At 32.8% G+C, this 20,479-nt stretch overlaps 1 protein-coding gene across 1 annotated transcript in view; it reads left to right on the plus strand.

Annotated features, from left to right (window-relative positions):
* HAT1 (histone acetyltransferase 1) overlaps nt 1-20,479 on the plus strand; it is an 86,152-nt gene that overhangs the window by 51,524 nt on the left and 14,149 nt on the right. The window contains exons 5-9 of the mRNA XM_007494368.3: nt 11,505-11,684; nt 11,985-12,106; nt 12,607-12,711; nt 13,035-13,141; nt 17,955-18,106. Coding sequence (XP_007494430.1) covers nt 11,505-11,684; nt 11,985-12,106; nt 12,607-12,711; nt 13,035-13,141; nt 17,955-18,106 — 666 coding nt within the window. The remainder of the gene's footprint in view (nt 1-11,504; nt 11,685-11,984; nt 12,107-12,606; nt 12,712-13,034; nt 13,142-17,954; nt 18,107-20,479) is intronic.

The raw sequence follows: 20,479 nt of genomic DNA on the forward strand, positions 1-20,479 counted from the left end.
GAAAATTTGAGGCCATCTGCCACGAGCTTCTTCTTCCTCTCTCTTCCTCATCACATATTGCTCATTTGCCTTCTGACACTCTCTTCCCCCTGTCTCTTAGGATAAGGTAGACTTACTTCTTGTCAAAGTTAACCCCTCTGCATTTCCTCCCAACAGATTTGCCTCTTGTCATCCCCATTCTGTAACTCATTTGCAATCTTTATTTTCTATTAGCTTCTTCCATACTACCTACAAACATACCCATGGCACCTCCATCTTGGAAAAAACCCTCATTCGATCTCTGCTGTGACCTTTTTTTTTCTTTGGGGCTATACTCCTTGAAAAGACTTATCTATACAATAGGTGCCTCCATTTTCTCTTCTTAACTCCTTGCAATCTGGTTCCAACCTCATCATTCCACTGATGTTACCCTCTCCAAATTACTATTGATCTGTTCTTTCCAAATATAATGGCCTTTTCTCAGTATTTATGAACTTCAACCTCTCTGCAGCCTTCCTGTGGTCAGGAAGTTCTATGAAAAGTTGATCACTCTCACCTTTTTGATACTCTTTTCTCTAGGTTTTTGGGACACCACTCTTTCTACCTCTTTGACCACTTCTCAGTCTCTTTTGCCGGATCCTTATCCACATCAGACTCTAATCATAGGTATGCCACAGGGTTCTATCATAGACCCCCTTCTCCTCTCCATCTATACTAGTTCACTTGATTATCTCGTCAACTACCACAGATTTAATTATGATCTTTATGCAGAGATGCTTAAATCTTACCTATCCTGTCCTAACCTTTCTGTTGACTTCCAATTTATAGTCCATCAACTGGTATTTCAGATATCTAGAATTGGATGCTCAGTAGACATTGTAAACGCAACATGTTTGATATTGAATTCATCTTTCACCTGAATCCTCCTCCATTCCTAACTCTCCTATTACTATGGAGGACAACACCCTCCTCCTAGTCCCAACCAAGGTGTCATCTTTAATAACACTCAGCCCTTCTATCCAATCTATTGCTAAAGCCTATCAGTTTCACTTTTCTAGCATCTCTTGAATATACCCCTCTCTCTCTCCTCTACAAGCTACCTTTGCTCTCAGACTTTCATCACCACATACTTCAACAATTGGAGTAGCCTGTCTGTCTTCCATTCAGTGATTTCCCTAAAGTGCCTATCCAATCATGTTACTCTTTATTCAATAAATTCCATTGGCTCCCTGTTCTGTTTGGCATTCAAATCCTTTCATAACCTAACCCTTTTCTAACTTTCTGGTCTTCTTACAATTTGCTCCCCATCTTATATTTTTCCATCCACTGATACTTGCTTCTCTGCTATTCAGTGACTAAGACACTTCCAGATCTTCTCTCTTAGAATTTTCTCTGGCTGTCTTCATGCCTGGTATGTTCTCTCTCCTTATCTCCATCTGCTGGCTTCCTTTATGTTCCAACTAAAATCTCATCCTCTGCAGGAATCCTTTCCTAATTCCTGTTATTTCTAGTGTATTCCTTCTGTTAATTATTTCCCAATTTATCTGTATATATCTTATTTGCTCTTATTTGTTTGCTTGTTATCTCTGCCATTAGTTTGTGAGCTCCTTAAGGATAGTGACTGTATCTTGCTTCATTTTGTATCTCTAGTGCTTAGCACGATAGCCAGTATGTGTCAGAGGCTTGAACTTATTCTGAGTTGACTCCCTAACTACCATTCACATTCAGTATGGAAGCTGCCTCTATTTTGAAAAGATGTAATCTTAACTTAGCATTTATCACAGAAGGCTTATTAATATGTAGTTTTCACAATTAAATGCCATTAAATCATTCAAACATAAGTCAAGTTAGTTATTCTTTTTACAGTGCTATTGGTATTTATTCTCATCAAACTCATTTTCTATGAACTGTTTTTTTAGTTTAAGCTAACTGTCCTGAATTGATTTCTTCCAAAAGAAATATTGACTTAATTATTGATAAGTCTTTCAAATATATACAGTGAAAATAGCTATGTGTTTACATTGACTTCTAATTGTTCCATGCTTGAAAACCTGTTTTTTCCATTTGGAAGTACATTTTCACTAAGAAATCAATGTTCTTTGATTTTGTTACTTTATAGAGTCTTCTCTTCTGATCAAAAACCATTTAAATGTGTTCAAACAATCCCCTTACCATCCACTATTTACTTACTTTTTTTTTAAGGAGGGAAAGAAAATCTGGAGTTAGTGGAATTTTTTAGTGGGCTTGTTGCCCTTAGCATTTGAGTTGTTATATGGTGTATAAATTAATGTTGCCTAAGCAGTACATGTATCAAAATCATTGAATTATTTTTATGTCATCAAGCATATTGAGTACTTACTAAGTATTCAGAATCATAGTAGGCACTGGTAACAATGTAACAAAACATGGCTCTACTATTAAGGAATTTATCATCTAGCTGGGGGAGAAAACACTAATTTGGTTAAACTAGAGAACACTTAAGGGTGAAATTGTGATACCCACTACTAAGAGAAACTGCTATAGATAGAGAAAGCTTGTGGAAACAGGCGAGATAAGCTGGCATAAGAGAACTGCTAGATTTAAAGGGAGAGAAGATTTTTCTCTTACCCACTGATGAATATTTAAACTGCATCCAGTTTTTGCAGTTCTAAGTACTCTTATAAACATTTTTCACCAGGTTTTTTTGTTGTTTTTTTTAAACTCTTACCTTTTGTCTTGGAGTCAATACTGTGTATTGACTCCAAGGCAGAAGAGTAGTATGGGCTAGGCAATGGGGGTTAAGTGACTTGCCCAGGGTCACACAGCTGGGAAGAGTCTGAGGTCAGATTTGAACCTAGGACCTCCCTTCTCTAGGCCTGACTCTCAATCCATTGAGCCACCCAGCTGCCATCTCACCAGGTTTTTTTAAAGTAATAGTTCAAGCATATGTTTCCTAGACTGCAATTGTTGAGTCTCAGAGGCTATGATTATTTTTATAAATTCTACTTTGTACTGTTATATTGCATCACTCAGGGATGAGCTGAGTTTGCAATTCCAGTGGCATTCAGTGAGTGTATTTGTATATCCATACTCCCCATTATCTTTTCGTTTTATTGCTTATACTTATTTTTGCCATGTTTAGGCATGATTTGATTTGATTTTGTGTCCTATTTGATAAATTAATGAGAGTATGTTGTCATTTTTACTATATTACTATGGCTCATCAATTATCATTGTCCCTCTAATAACTTTTTTCAGTCTCATTGCAATTATTAGAATTTCTAATACCATTTCAAATAAAAATGGTGTTAGTGGGCATCCTCACTTCATACCTGTTTTTAGAAGGCATACTTTGTTGACTCTTGACCTTAAGGTGGATAGTTTGTATTGTATTGAGGAAACATTGAAAATTTTTCTAGGTTGAGAGAAAAATTATGAGTCAATAAATAGTGATTTGGGAATGAGTATGTATGTAGAAGACTGGGAATAGCACCCTAGGAATAATATAACTAGATAAAGATGAGGGATTAAGTTGAATTTTAGAGCTAGGGTCATTGAGAAACTCATGCTTGATGAGGTTGGCACCAGGTACCAGACACTATTATAGCTCTTAATCAAGGAGGTATATGAAATTAGATATCTTTAAGCCATAATATAGAAGATAAAGGGCATGGAAGTAGGAAATAAAGATAGAGGGCAATAGCCAATAAACCACTTTTATAATCCAATTGTGGCTATATGGAAACCAAAGAACATTCTTTTGTGACAGAGGCTGGCACTAGAGAAAAAGTACCAGACTGAAGAGTATGTGAAATTGATCACCAAGAGAGAGGAGGGTCCCCAGGACAGGAATCCTGAAGAGAGAAGACTCTTACTAGAGAACAGTGAGGGTCTCTCGGTCTTGAGACACTGAAGAGAGAAGTTAGGAAAAAGACTTTCTCCTGAGGGTTACCCATTTTTCCTGCTGGTGACTAGAAATCCTTCCCCTCAACACTTTCCCAATTGAAGGGACTTCTGAAGAGAAACCTGAGCAGACTTTACCTCAGCTCCTATTGCCCAGGGGTGAGTCAACCTGACTTTCTCTCAGGGAGCTCATGCTGCCAAAGCCCGAGTTCCCCCCAAACTTAAGGATAGAGGGGGAAGGAGAGGAGAACCCCCTTCTCAAAGTGGGGTTCAGGGGAGATAGCAGATGTAAGAGGTTGGCTCAGAGAGAGGAGAGGGGGTTCACATACTCTTCAGTCTGGTACTTTTTCTCTAGTGCCAGCCTTTGTCATTATTTCATAATTGTTTTAAATGTTGAAAATCTGCATGGAATAGCAACAGATAATTAACTCAGTATATAGAAATAGAGGTGACTTAAAAAATAATGGAATCGAAATGTCCATAAATTTAAAGCAGAGTTACAAATAATAAAGGTCCTGCACACAAAGTTACTATACAAATGAAATTGTTATGTTTCTTTTCCTCATTAGCTACACTTAAATGCAAGTCTCTTTAGAAAACTAAAGCAAAAAGTGTTTCTCAAGGTTCACATCAGTAAATTAGAGTACTTCTAATTTTGGTGTTAAGCAGATTTTTATTTTATTTTTCAAATTTTCCTATATAGTGGCATTGACATCTTTTTTTCCTCATTTTAAAATGAGATACCTTCAGATTCATTTAAAAATGAGTTTGCCTTTTTTTCTTATTATAATTAAGATTTCTCCCCAACTGTACACTATCATCTTTACAGATAAAATAGTCCTTATTGTGTTTTAACAAATCAGGGTTTTTTTTGTTTTGTTTTTTGAAAATTTTATTTAATTCGTCAGTTTAGAACATTTTCTCTTGGTTAAAAGAGTCATATTCTTTCCCTCCCCCTACACCTTCCCTTAGCCAACGTGCAATTCCAATGGGTTTTAATGTGTCCTTGATCAAAACCCATTTCCATGTTGTTGATGTTTGCACTAGGATGATCCTTTAGAATCTATATCCCCAATCATATCCCCATCGAACCATGTAATCAAGCAGTTTTTCTTCTGTGTTTCTACTCCCACAGTTTTTCCTCTGAACGTGGATGGTATTCTTTCTCGTAAATCCCTCTGAAGTGTTCTGAATCACTGCACTGCTACTAATGGAGAAGTCCATTACATTTGATTGTACCATAGTGTATCAATCTCTGTATATAATGTTCTCCTGGTTCTGCTCCTCTCACTCTGCATCATTCCTGGAGGTCGGTCCAGTTCCCATGGAGTTTCTCCACTTTATTATTCCTTTGAGCACAATAGTATTCCATCACCAGCATATACCACAATTTGTTCAGCTATTCCCCAATTGAAGGGCATCCCCTCATTTTCCAATTTTTTGCCACCACAAAGAGTGCAGTTATGAATATTCTTGTACAAGTCTTTTTCCTTATTATATCTTTGGGGTACAAACCCAGCAGTGCTATGGCTGGATCAAAGGGCAGACAGTCTTTTAGTGCCCTTTGGGCATAGTTCCAAATTGCCTTCCAGAAAGGTTGGATCAATTCACACAACTCCACTAGCAATGCATTAATGTCCCAATTTGCCACATAACAAATCAGTTTTAAACAGTTTTTAAAAATTTAAACACCAAATAAATTAACATTAAAATAGAAAAAGGATTGTATGTGAAACTACAAATCTTTATTATATATAGCTTGCTTTTTCTTTTAAGCAGATGATAAATCCACATCCAACCGATAATTTTCAAAACAGTCATGTTTGTGTTTTCTTCTAGTCTTCCTTTTGTTCATAGCCTTTTTTCTTTTGGGGGGAAGAGATGGAGGGAAAAACTTTAGGAATATCTTCTCTTCCATCTTCTTCCTCTACTAGGAAAAAAATAAGAAAAAATTATTTTAAACAAGTAGACAGTTAAGAAAACAAATTTTCATATTGTCTAAATTAAAAAATCCTTCATCTTGAATCCATTACCTCTCTGTGAAGATGTGAGTAGAATGATTTGTGCATTTAGTCATCTGAGGTTATGGTTAGTAAATGTCCTTGTATAAAATGTTCTGATTCATTTTGCTTCAGTCTTTGAATAGAAATTCATAAAATTCTTCCTTGGTTTCTCTAATAGTCCTTTTCATAATTTTTTATGGCATACAGTAACCTCTTACATTCAAATACCATGATTTTTTCAGTTTTTCCCTAATCAGTTAGATACCTCCTTAATTTCCAGTTCTTTGCTATTTAACAAAAAGGATTGCCATAAGTATTTTTTAAAATAAGAGCACTTTTCTTCCTTTTTTGAGTTTTCTGTGTATAGGCCTAGGCATTCCTAGTAGTAAAAGGATATGTTTGCAGAGTTTAATGACTTTTGAACATAGTTTGAAATTGCTTTCTAGAAAAATTGAACCAAGTAACAGCTGTTTTAGTGTGACTGTTTCCTGTAGCCCTTCCTACATTTGTCATTTTTCTCTCCTATATATGGTCTTTGATAGTTGATAGGTGGAACTTCAGAGTTGTTTTAATTCTTTAAATAGTTAATTATAGCTTTTCTTCCTTTTGAGATTTGCCTTTTCAATATAGTTAACTCTTGATTATTCAGAAACTTTGTGTCACCCCCCCACCCACCCCCCCTTTTTTTTTTTTGGTGAATTATATGTGACCATCCATTCATGTCCTGCTGCCCTGCCCACCTTATGATAAGATCACTGCTTATTTAGTGTTGTTGCTGAGCATGGACAAAGATGAGAGGAGAAACTCAAATCAATCATTTTTGCTAATTGCTAAGTTCTGGTAAAAGGTTTAGTGGAAGAAGTTGAAATTAAATGGCTAAAAATGGGAGTTATATTATGCATAAATTTGTTATATTATTGTCCCTGTCTCCCATTAACATGGATTAAATTTGAGAGGAGGCTCTAATACAGAACAAAATGCTACAGATCAAGCACACATAGTATTTTGTTATAAGGAAGATGAGTCTTGTACTTGATAAAATTATTTTTTAACTTAACTGCTCTTTTAGAGAAGATAGTATTATGTTTTCAATAATGAAATTTTAGCTTTTGAATAAGGTATGACAGTGATACTTCATAAGTATTGTGTTTATGTTAAATTTTTCATTGTAAAATATCCTTAATTTTTTCAAAATTTTTGCCTTGGAATTTAGTGAAGCAAAGAGTACAAATTCACTGTAAGTCAAATATAACACAAAACTAATTTTAAAAAAGTTTTTGAGGTTCAACTAGTTTGAGATTTCTTTTTGCTTGTATAATTAAAAAATCAATTATTTCTAATATAAACAAGATGGCAAATTAGCTATTTATGAATGTTTTTTTAATAAAATAGATTTTTTAAAAAAGTTTTTGGTCATGTTTCCATTTCAATCAAGTGTAAAACTTCAGGAAGCCTCTACTATGTTTTTCTTCTTATTGACTATAAAAGTAACTAGCAAGAATTAGAGCTAGATGTGCTACTTTCGTTAAGACAAATAATATCGTAAAGTCTTATATTAACAAAATAATTCATGTCAGAAACTGATTTATATTCATGATCACATAAATATTAAAGAATTGTAGAATTTAGATTTGAAAGGGCCCTGAGGACATCTAATCTAATATTAACATCTAATCACATTTTATAAATGAGGAAACCAGAGCCTAGAAGGATAAAATTATTTGATCACTGAACTTAAGTGAGATAACTAAAATTTAAACCAGTACTTATGACTTCAGATCTAGTGGATTTACTTTCTACTACATCACCACTAGATCCTAATATTGCTGTTTTTTAACATAGTAATGAATTAAAATCCCTATTGTTTTTATGTGTACATTTTATACTATATTAAGTAAAATAATGGAATGTTAGTTGTATTTAAAGCATTTACTCTAAAACATTAACCATAATCCAAAAAATCAAGACAATTTCACCCCCCACCCCCTTGTGTAACTTTTAAGAGAACCCAAATGTTAGGAAACCAAGTCTGAAGGAGAGGTTTTTGTTTATCCCCAAAAAGGCAAATACAAAAAACCCTTTTCAAGAATGTATTCTGGGTCAGTGATTTCCAACTCAGAAGCTGTACAGAGGTCTGTAAATCCATATGTACCAAGTATTGTCATTTTGTTCTTTATTTACCTCTAACAAAATATGCAGTTTGAATAAATTGTTGGAGGTTTTATAGCATTAGTTGTTACTTTTTAATGCATATAGGAATTGGAATTAAGCAGATAGATATAAATTCATTTTAAACATTAAATTTGTAGTTTTTAACTGCCATGTTTTTCCTCTAGTATAAAATCTTAGCTCTAGAGCTAGAAAGAGGGCTTTTTTAAAGGCCACTTAGTTCAGTGATCTCATTACACATATGGGTTAAGGTCAGACCAATGAAATGACTTGCCCACAATCACCATGTAGCAAGTGAAAGAGCTGATAATTCAATATAGGGTATCTGGTTCTCCAAGTTCAGCACTACTTCCATTATTCCATACTGTCAGTGAGAAGATGCTAATCTTGTCAGATTCCATTGCATTTTTATATTGAGCCAGAGGTCTTAATTCTTTTTTTTTTCTTATTATCAAAGAGATGATTTTATTGTTGCTTAGTTGTGTCTGACTTTTCTTGAGGGGTTTTTGTTGTTGTTATTATTATTATTATCATTATTATTATTTTTGACAAATATACTAGAGTGGTTTTCCATTTCCTTCTCCAGCTAATTATCTAGATGAAGAAACTGAAGCAAATTGGGGTAAGTGACTTACCCAGGATCATGTAGCTAGTAAGTGTCTAAGGTCAGATTTAAACTCAGGGAAATGAGTCTTTATGACTTAGGGGTCTTAATTCTTAAAGAAGATGGGACTATTACCCCTTCAATCTATAGAATTGTGTAAGCAAAACAGATTTAGAATGTAAATTCTAATGAGTGAATTTTCTTCAACATATTCCATTTTGTAACATGGAAACTAAGCATATATCTTAATGAAATGCTTTATGAACTTGAAACAAAAAGATGGTCTTGACTTAACCCTTTGTATCAAATTCAGTTAACTAGAAGATAAATTTTTGTATATTCTGATATGATGTATTATAAGTCACATCGTTAAAAAATGCGTGTTTTTTCCTTCCAGAAAACTCAGTAGACATTAAAATCCTAGTCAGTTGGTCTTCAAATTTGTTCTATAGCTCTTGGGGAGGGAATGTGAATTTAGTTTTTTAAACAATGAATTTCATGGTATAAATAAGATAAAAATGCATTGTAGTTCATCTTTTTAGAGAATGGAAATTAATGCTTCTAGAATATTTAACCTTTGCTCATTGTACCTTCCTTTTCATTCTTACCATTTTAAAGATTAAAATTTAGTGTTTGAGTTAAAGCTTTTTATCTGGTTATCTTTCATGTTAATTGATGTCATTTATCATATTTTTTAAATGTATAATCTGTTATCTTGAAGGTTAAGTCCTTGAGCTTAAAAAGCTTTGTTGGACTAAAAAGTTGATATTGCTATGTCCTTCCAACACCAGCATAACCAGGTGATTTTTGCAGCTGTTTTATTGGAATGAAGACAGGATTATCAACTATGAAATATTTTAAGAGATTAAGAGAATTGTTACAAAGGTGTAAACTGATTACACTTTTTGTTCTGTATAGAAGATGGTAAATATTTCAGGGGAATTTTTGAGAGTAATGCAAAACAAAATCTTAAGCAACTTGCAAAATCTTAAAGCTGATTTAAAAAAAAATTATTCAAGTTGGGAACTTTATAGATGTACAGCTTTAACTATTTCAAATCCCAACTTGAAATTATTAATTAGGAGTACCTTTTATTTGAATCACCAGAAAATAAGCTTATGAAAAATTAAGTTATTCTCCTTTATAATAATCTTGTTATTTAAATTGCATTAATAGTATAAAAAAAGAATCCCTAATTTGTTCTTTACTATTCTGTTGTTCAGATTAGCCTGTAGTTTCAGAGAGAAATATTTATCAAATCTTGTTTAGATAGTAACAAAAAAGAGTTCTGGTAATTCAGCTCTTTTATCTTGAAGATGAATCAGATGCAGAGACACTACGTACGTGTTAAAAGTAAGCTCAGGGGCAAAGTATTGTAGAACTATATTCTAACAGTTTAGTTCTTTTTTACAGATAGAAAACAATTTAAATATAAATGTTGATGGTACCAAAGCATTGAGAATACAACTTGTTTGTGATAAACTCCATCCGTGGTTCTCTATCCTAAAATTGTAACTGAATGATGATAAAGTGCTATTCATCTGCAGGTGCATTGCTTCTACTTAGTTAAAGATGGTTGAAAGGACAGGAATTAGTAGCATGTTGTATTAGCCTTTTGTAGTGTATTTTGTCCTAAGCATCTTAATTTCCCTGTTTTGAATGCTAAGTAGCAAGGGTCTTGGTTTAGAACTAATACCCATCATGCATGTAAACGGTGTGAAAGAGCTGCTTAGTAAGTTAACACAAAGTGTTCTTGTGTCAGTCCTTGTGGAAATAGATACAATACAAACATTACAGCTGAACTCACGGCAAACTCCATTAAGTAAAAACCTGGCCTCATTGTTCAGAAAAAAGTTTGAATAGAATGCAAGCTCATTTTGTTGAATGTAATGTCAGGCTTTTAGGGACTGTATTGAGGGGTAAGGTTTTGTTAAGTTGAGACCAATTCATTAAGTTTTATTGCCTGGTGAGAAGCAGTAATACTTTATTGTGAGACTTCATCAAATATTCATGGTTAAAGAGAAGTAGTAAATGTATTCAATCAAGTGGTCTTTTGGGGTTTTGAAAAGGATTATGAAGTCTGCTCAGCTGATAGTCTGAACATTTACCAGACTTGTTTAACAAGTGTAATTTTAATCTCTGAATTTAATTTTGTTAAGACTTGCCTTTTTTTCTTCTTCCATAAATTGAAGTCTATAGAAATCACGACTAAACTATATGAATATCTTTGTACATAATTCTATTTTGTTGGCGTATGTAGTTCCAAAATGCTGATGGATATTTTAAAACTTTGTCAGAAATCTCTTGTTATTAAATCTTTAAAAAAAAAACCATTTTTTTTATGAATGGGGGAGTTGAGAACTGCCCCCTTCTTTATTGTGGGATTCTTATTCATTTGCCTAGTCATTAGCTTTATCCCCCTGATGAAGGCAACATTTTCTTGAATAGATGAGCATGTTGGTTTCTTCCTATGTCACACAATTTCCAAACTTTTAAAATTGATTAACTTCAACGTTTTTCCAGGAATATAGTCAGCATAGATCATGTTTACAGCTGCCAAACTAGGAAAAATACAGTGGCTGTCTGACTGCCTTTTATTAAATTATAGTGTATCTGTGCTTACTTGAGACCAGTTTAACAAAATTGGTGTGGTTTTAGATGTGACTAGATAATCTTATACATAATGATCTCAATTCACTGCAAGTTTATAGTTTTTCTTTTAATTATGTATTATAATTTTGAGCTGAAGTTACATGGTTTTGTGAGTCCTATTTATGTCTTAAAGCTTTCTAATATTTTTAGCTAAATATTAAGGACAAATGTTGATTTTAATTTTTTTCCCTTCCTCTTTAATGTCCAATCCTTAGGCAGATGATGTTGAGAGCAAAATTAGAGAAATCATTCCTCCAGGATTTTATACAAACACAGATGATTTTGTTTCATTGTTGGAAAAGGAAGTTAATTTTAAGCCCTTTGGCACATTACTCCATACATACTCAGTTCACAATAAAGAAGCAGGAGAAAATATTACCTATGAAATATACAAGGTAAGAAGAAAACTAGATATTTCTTTAGTTTAAATTGAGACTTATTTTGTTTGCTGATGGCTGCATCCAGCATTTAGTTTATTTTTGGTAATCTTTCCTGACTAAAGAATATAGCTCTTAACATTAAAAAAAAGTTCTCTTTTCAGAGTGTGGGTGGGTGGATGGGGGTATGTGTGTATACACATCTTAATCAGAGCATTCTGCTCCCAGACATTTTCCCACAGGACAGTTTTGTGTTCTACAGACTTTCACTTACCTCTGTGAGGAGTTTCACCTGACTTTTCTTGGCTTTTTCCCTAGGCTGACATGACATGTACAGGCTTTCGAGAATATCATGAAAGGCTTCAGACCTTTTTGATGTGGTTTATTGAAACTGCTAGCTTTATTGACGTGGATGATGAAAGATGGAACTACTTTCTAGTGTAAGTACAGTTCTAAAGCAACAGTAGACCTTATTACCTCCACAAAGCCTGCATTTTAATTGTGGCGGGCCAATTATTGGGACAGTATAATGATATTTTTCCCAGGAAAGAAAAACTATTGTTTATCAGGCTTGAGTTTTCCTTCATTATGCTTTGGGAGATCTTGAGAATAGAGCTGAATTAAATGCTGTTGTCCGTTAGAGCCCTGAATGTAGGCTTAAACAGTAAAATGAGCTTTGCCTGTGTTTTCTTTTACTTGCCACCTATTCATCTTTATAATAGGCAAGTGCACTGAAGTGATGTAAAGAGGTCTGATTTATCCAAGTTGCTGCACACCAATTAAGTGAATTGTACATTCAGAACATAGCAGGTGTATCCATTGGGCCCTCACAGAGTAGCTTGCTGACACTGAAAATTCAGTCAGAGAATGGAAAAGAAAATGGACACTGCATGGGAGCGCGACTGTAATTGACCTGCTTGGCTTTCTGTTTTATCTGCAGATTTGAGAAGTATAATAAGGATGGAGCTACGCTCTTTGCGACCGTAGGCTACATGACAGTCTATAATTACTATGTGTACCCAGACAAAACCCGGCCACGTGTAAGGTAATTGGCAGTGTAACACGTGCCTTGTCTTTTATTTCAGAAGAGGGAACTGCTGAAGTTTCCAATACTTGTTATAATGGTGTTGATTTGTTTAAAAAAAATCACCATTATCCAGTGGGTATGTACTGATTTATTTCATTGTGCCCTTTGAAACAGTGGGGAAGATGTTTTGATTATCTTTGTAATTTTAACATTTTTTGAAGATAAAGTTTCCATGATTTTGTTACTTTAAAAGTTGTTCATAATATATAATGGATTTCAGATTTTAAATGGATTGTCTGGTTATTGTTTTAATTTTAAAATGATTTCTCTCTGTATTACAGCCAGATGTTGATATTGCCTCCATTTCAAGGTGAAGGCCATGGTGCCCAACTTTTTGAAACTGTTCATAGATATTATATATCTTCTCCTATTGTTCTTGATATTACAGGTAGGTAAATATCTTTGTTCTTCAAATTTAAGTTACTGGAAAATCTCTACAAAGTGTCTAAATTTTGCATTATGTCTGTCACAATTTAATTGAGACTTAACCTTCAGCTGGTACAATATCTGGTGTAGGGCATTTTAGATTGTAAGCTGCTATGGGGCAGTGGCTGTATCTTTTTAACATGGTGTTTTAATAGAAAGGATTTTCCAAGTTCACAGTTCATCAAACTTTTTATTTGGTCAGGCTATTCAAAAAAGTTGAGTTTTTTAATACCTATTTTTATGTACTTCCTCCTTTGTTGAAACCATGAAGGAAGGATTATTTTGAATGTGATACAAATTTAATAGGTTTGTAGATAATTGGTAACTTTTATGAGTGTTTCATTTCCCTTTCTTCATGTTACAAATTTGAGGAAAATATAAAGTCACCTCAGAAGAAAAAGAGTAGAATGAGAGAACTGTAGTGCTACTTTATGATATGAACATCAATCTATTAGTTATCCACAGAATACTATGACTAACAGAGGTAATGAAAGAAATATTTGACTTTAATCTGTGATTTCATCTGTTGGATTCTTCTATTCAAGCACTATTACTATATGAATACTAAAGAGCAAGAACAGATTGAAGGAATATGAGTAAATTAACCAAAAGTAAAATGATGCAACTTTACACTTTTTTTCTGCAGTTTATGAAGTTCTTGCCAAAGAAATTATTTTCTAGATGCTGCTCACTAAGTGATGAATTACTTGGCCATGGCCATTAACTGTTCATTTTCACAAATAGAGGACAATAGATTTTACAACTAAGAGGAACTATGAAAATTAAGTCAAACCCTTTCATTTTTGTAATTGTGTTCTAGGATTTTATTTTCAGGAAAGCCTTAGCATATAAGATGAACTTACTTTTAACATAAAGTAAGTTAACTTAAAATTGATCTGAAAGAAACTCAGAATTGCCATTTTTGAATGATCTTTAAGAAAACATACTCATTTTATCTTGCTGTCATTGTAGCTAAGATAGGATTCAAAATTAGAACACAGGTAAAGAATTAATGAAAATTGGAAAGTTAGATATGTTTGCAAGGTGAGAATTCAGTCTAGAATTGATGTATAAACTATAATAATTTGCTGCATTTGAGTTGTAAATGGTTAGCTATCCTTCTGATTTCCTTATGGTGGTTGGATTTAATTGATCTGAAGCAGTTTTGAGCTGCTTGACTCACCAAAAAGAGATCTCGCTGAACACTAGAGGATTCTGGGTCTCAATCTGTGTCAAGATCTGTTCTAATTTTATATTGTCATATTAAATAAAATTTGCTCTTAGTGACTTTAAGGTTATCTTCTTTCTAGAAAATAACTTTTTGCATTATATCTGATTACCCATGTTAGAATAAAAATAATATAAAAGTACTTTGTAGAGTGTAGTATCTTTATTTTAAGGATATATATTTACATATTCTCTTTTGATGAATATCCACTATACCTCTAGAGTTAGGCAGGCATTTTTAGAGATAGAAATACTTCTATGAAATGATTGGTTGTGTCTTTTCTAATTTTGAAATGTAAATTGGTGATAGGAATAAAATTTGATGTGAGAATAAAAGTTAACATCATGTAAATATATTTGTCCTTTAGAAATCCCTTATTGTTCAAGAACTTATTTTAGAGCATTTTAGAATACTACATTTAAATTTTTTATGCTTGGTTAATTTGTGCTTTCATCTTGTTTCCCCTTTCTAATATATCATTTTCCTATCTCTTATTTCATTAAGAAGAGGCTTTTTTTTTTATTATAACTGAGCACTTATATTGTTAAGTGTTATAGTTTTTAACTTGTAAAAATTCAAACTTTGACCCTGTCCTCTAATGCATATCCTGATGAACCTTGGAAAAATCTGTATTTTAGCACGTTTCATTATTAATATATTGCTTATCTCTTTGGCACTAAAGCAATTGATAAAAGGAGACATGCCAAATTGTTGGGGTCAGGAGGTACTGCAAATTCACTAAGGCTAACACTTTCACCCTTAGTTATAGAATTTTTGAAAATTTGAGAGGCAGTATGGCCCTTTTTGAGCCATATTTGAAATATAAACAGCCCATGAGGGCTTATTTTAAGCTAAATGGTAGTGATTATTTGCATAATTTAAGGTGACCTTTCAATTGTATGAAAATTGAAGTAGAGAATATGACATACTTTTTAGTTTTGACGTTTATAATTTTGATTAATACAAATATTTTAGACATGGTCCATGTTATTATGAGACACCTATTGAATTATTATTAGTTGTTCTTACATCAGATTTCCTTTTGGATAAATACACTTTTTAAGTTTGTTTCATTTAGTCTTAATTTGCTTTTTTCCATTTGAGTTTTTAGAACTTCACTGGCAATAGACAAAATATTTGATGTTGATACGGCTGGGTCTTGAGTCAGTATTTACATTTTAAAATAAGATATATAGCATATGCAAGCAATCTTAGAAAAACTTTCCTTCCCCCTACCCCCCTCATTTGGAGCAAATATTTTGGTAGTTATTTATTTCCTATCTGAAGTTATCATTCTTCATTAGAGTTCATTGGTGTATTTATGGGAAAGGCTTAGTTGTTAGTGGATTGAATCCATGGTGAGCAAATGCAAATTTTCTTTTAGCTGCTAATTGTTGCCTATAGACTAGCTGACAGCCTCATTTCACTTTCATGAACCAGGCTGCTTTACTAATGGGTTTTCTGTGCTTGGCCATAGCATTCTTTCATGTTTATTTCCTGTAAGAAAATAAAAAAAGACTTATCTTGACAGTTTTGAAATGTTCCTTTGAGAAATGCTGAAAAATGTTTTAAGTCACTTTTGTTTCTGATACTGCCTTTGACTTTGCTATATTCATCATGCCTGTAATGGAATTTGAATTCTCTTTTTCTCGAGATAACTTACTGCATGCCTATGTTTCAGATCTTCTTTTATCAACTCCTCTAAAAGTTTAAATTAACATCATATGGTCCTTGTCCACTATCTTCTAAAGCAGGCAGTCTACAAACACTTATTACACAGATGACCTTAAAGGAACTGTGTACTCCCTGAAATCCAGAAGTGGTAGCATGTAGAGGGAGGAGAGACAGGATTAAGAATAAAAAACTTTTTAGAATTTCAAGCATCACAGATCTTTATAGTTCTTTGAAGGTGGTAGATGATATCTTGTCAGTAAATATGGCAAAAAAGAATGTGAGCTGGAAGGTGATATTAGAATAAGTGCTCTAGTATCTAGATTCAAGTAAAAGAAATGTAAAACTTAAAGGGAATGATTAAAAAGCATATCATTATAAGTGAAGCACAAAAAAAAAGAAGGAAACCCAAGCATTTAAGTATATATGCCTTTTAGTAATTTTCTTTGGCTATACATGTTATATACATATACATGGTTTTTTATAAACTCTTAGAATTTGCATAACTTGATGTTGAAGTTCAAGTAATTAACTTGACACTCAAGGCAACTTCTGCTGAAATTGCTATTTGTTTTTATTCCCTCCCTAATTTAGAGCCCCAATTCCTATACCTTTAAAAGTTTTTATGGTAGTATAAATAAAATAAAATAAATAAAGTAAAAAATAAAAACCTCAAATGCTGGTGACAAATAGTATGTTGACATAAGTTGTTTTCTAGCATCTGATTACATGATCAGAATTCTATCCTTTTTCTTTGACTATTGGTTCAGACTCACAAGACTTTAGTTTGACTAATAGAAAAATATTTTAGACATGAGTGCTGATTATAGCAGCACATTTGAAAAATACCTTTCATTCTGTTCTTTAGAACTAAGAAACAAAAAAGTAAAATATTTCTTTAAAATAGTGCTAAGTATGATAAATAAACAACATTGATGGGATGAATAGTTTGTGGGCCTTTATTAGTTTGGGTAAAGAGAAGGAGGTGGAGTGATACAGAAAGTTTCAGTGTTTACATTGCTAGTTTGCAGAATACTAGGAAGGTGTAACTAATAATATATGAATCAGTAATTATGTGAATTAGAGATATAGAGTTAATATTTTGATGCGTTAGATATTTGTGTTGGAAAGAAAATTTGAAGATTTTCATGTTATATTCTTTTAGCATAGAAAATTTTTGATGTGAATATATTATTAAGCTGAATGCCAGATGTGTGCTAGCCACCAAACTGGAGGAAATATGTTTTCCATGTGGTCAATACTCACATTCCAATATAATACAATTTTTCCTGTGCTATTATGTCATTACTTTGTCATCTTTAAAAAATTGTTTTCCTATGCTGAATAGAACAGTTCGTTTTTTTTAATTTGATAATTTTTCTGATAGTTTTTGTATTGTAAATGTAGTCAGAAGTAGATCTGCAGTATGAGATCAAACAAAAGTAAACCAATTTTCTTCCTACATGCATTAGAGAATTTTAAATTGACTTAACTTGGCATGTATTAGTGAGCCTCTGAAATGACTGTTCTATGTCTTTCTGTTTGGTGGTGTGACTTTTATGTTTTTAGTCTATTGAGTATGAAAATCAAGACTGCTTGTGACAGCAGTGTGACATAAGGGAGTATTTTAAAAGACTAAAACTTAGGTCCATAAGTATTACATAGATTTGTAAAGATTTCATTTTTAATATTTGGCTTAGATGGGAAATTTTGCTGCTTAAGCACAGTTGTAGTTTGTAAGAAGGATTTTTAAAAGTTACACTATGCCCTTTATATATTCTTATGAACCTTTAAACTAAACTATGTACTCATCTTTCAAAATAAAAAGAAATGATTTTGAATGCTTGTATTGCCGTATTTTACTTTATTTCCTTAGCTGAAGATCCATCTGAAAACTATGTGAAACTAAGAGATTTTGTACTTGTGAAGCTTTGCCAAGATCTGCCTTGCTTTTCACCAGACAAGTTAATGCAAGGATTCAGTCAAGATATGGTGACAGAGGCACAACAGAAGCTCAAAATAAATAAGGTATTTTAAATAATAACAGACAAAATAGTTTTGAGTTTTATAACAAAATATTTTGTATTTAAGTAATGATAAATATATAACAAAACATTGAAATATATAACATTTGATCACGGCATTGTTGTCAGAAACTGGCCCATACTTCAGCAATTATAGTGTAAACCACTTTTCAGTATTGCATACAGCTATGAAAAGTGAGGAAGAGTGTTCTAAGAGATTCTGTTAATGTAGTACAGCATTTTATGTGAAGGATTTTGGAGCAAAAACTAGAAAGCTCCTTTGTACTTTAAAATATGTACTTCAAAATTCTTTGTCCCTTTCAAGAGATACTGATATACCTCACAATTACTTTCTAAACTACTAAAGAAAAAGATCATTTAAATTCTACCCAGTACCAACATGGTCATTGTCCAGAAAAATCCAAAAGCAACAACATAGCCTTCACACACTTTCCTTATGGCAGTGGTTATGAATACTAGTTCATAAAGCATAATGGTGTCATGCCTTTATCATTCATAGAAGCATGCAAATATTTAAGAAATGCATGTAAGACCATGCTCAAAAATTTTTTTATTTTTGTCCCCATGATTTCCTAATTATTTTTCTTCTGTTTTAAAATAGCTAACTTATTTAAATTTGGTTTAGGCTTGACACTTTAATGAGAATAATTTTTAGTCTTCATCAATATGAAAGCAAAGTTAACATTTTAGGAATGAATAAATTAGTGTAGAAATGAACAATGATGATGTAGCATGGGAACTAGCTAGGTTTTGTTTTTTTTTCTTCCTTTCATCCTTGTTTTAAAGTGTTGATTTTTGTCCTATAGAAGAAAACTTTTTTTTAGGAATCTTGTTGATCAGATATCAATCAGTGAATTTCCCATTTTGTATGACTGAGGGTGGGGGGGTAGGGAATACACCATAAAACAGTCTAGAAACCTTTGAGTACACAAACTTAGAAAATTAAAACCCTTTTTAATTCAGTGTTTAACTATTTAAAGGATCTTGGCATTGGAAGGAATGAAGAATTAGCTGTTAAGGATCTGAGAAGGCAATTACTGCGTAAGAAAATAAGGGATAATTTATTACAGATTTGCATTAAAATATACAAATACAAATATCTAACTTAATAGTTGCACCTCTAATGTATTTTCAATTTTCTGAATCTTTTGGAGTCCATAATTAATGTGAGAGAATAGTTGAATGTGATTAGGTTTTTTTTCCAATGACAAATATATTGATAATGGGTAATTCAATTAGACATTTTATTAGTTATTTTCATTTTGCAGATTTGAGAAGCTTAGCATTTCTGGATTTTTTTTTTTAATTTTAAAATTTTTTATTAGCTTATGACACAAGGACATTTTAGTTGGAAAGATTGGTCAGATACAACCAGTTAACTAGAAATTTTGCTCCTGGTCTTTAGACTCTGCTTTTCAGTCTATATAGAGGTGTTAGCTTATTAACTGGATTGGTCCTGTCAAGACCCTTAAGTAAAGTAACCAAACAAAGAAGAAAAATGGTTCTGCTTATATACACATTGAGAAGAGGCACATATTGTTCATCTGTTGAAATTAAGCAAGAAAGATCTTTGGCAAGATGGAGCTTCCAGAATAATTCAGGAGAACCTAGAAAGTTAGGTGAAATATGGGACTAGAGAAGAGGAATTAGATGTGCTATAATATGTTAAGTTTGACAATAAGGAATTTTAATAGTGTTAGAAAGGAAGCTGGCATTCAGTAAATACTGGTATTTTACTTAATATGGATTCTTACAGCATTTTTAGTAACATATTCCTTTTTTTGCTATCATTGTCCAAAATGATCTGTTGTTAAATAAATCCTTATTAATAAACTGAAGCCTAAATTGGGCTAGTTATATAAAACATTCTTTCCTCTTAATAGTTCAGGACTTGCTTCCTAGACATTACAAAGGATTTTCCTCCAAATTGGTTGGCCTTCTATTCCATCATTGCCAGCATAATTGACCACAAAATGAGAGTAACTGAAAAGCCTTGTTACATATATAGATATTTACTGTGTTAATTTTTTTTTTAAACCCTTTCCTTCCGTCTTGGAGTCAATACTGTGTATTGGCTCCAAGGCAGAAGAATGGTAAGGGCTAGGCAATGGGGGTCAAGTGACTTGCCCAGGGTCACACAGCTGGGAAGAGTCTGAGGTCAAATTTGAACCTAGGACCTCCTGTCTCTAGGCCTGGCTCTCAATCCCCTGAGCCACCCAGCTGCCCCCTTACTGTGTTAATTTTTAAAGAGAAAGTATTTCCCTTTATCAAAAATGATCCTAAACATTTTGGTAGTGGAAAATAATACCATCAAGTAGTTTTCTTTTTAAAATTTTGGTAATTTTTAATGTCATTT

The sequence above is a fragment of the Monodelphis domestica genome, chromosome 4 (assembly GCF_027887165.1).
Source record: "Monodelphis domestica isolate mMonDom1 chromosome 4, mMonDom1.pri, whole genome shotgun sequence".
Lineage (NCBI taxonomy): Eukaryota > Metazoa > Chordata > Mammalia > Didelphimorphia > Didelphidae > Monodelphis > Monodelphis domestica.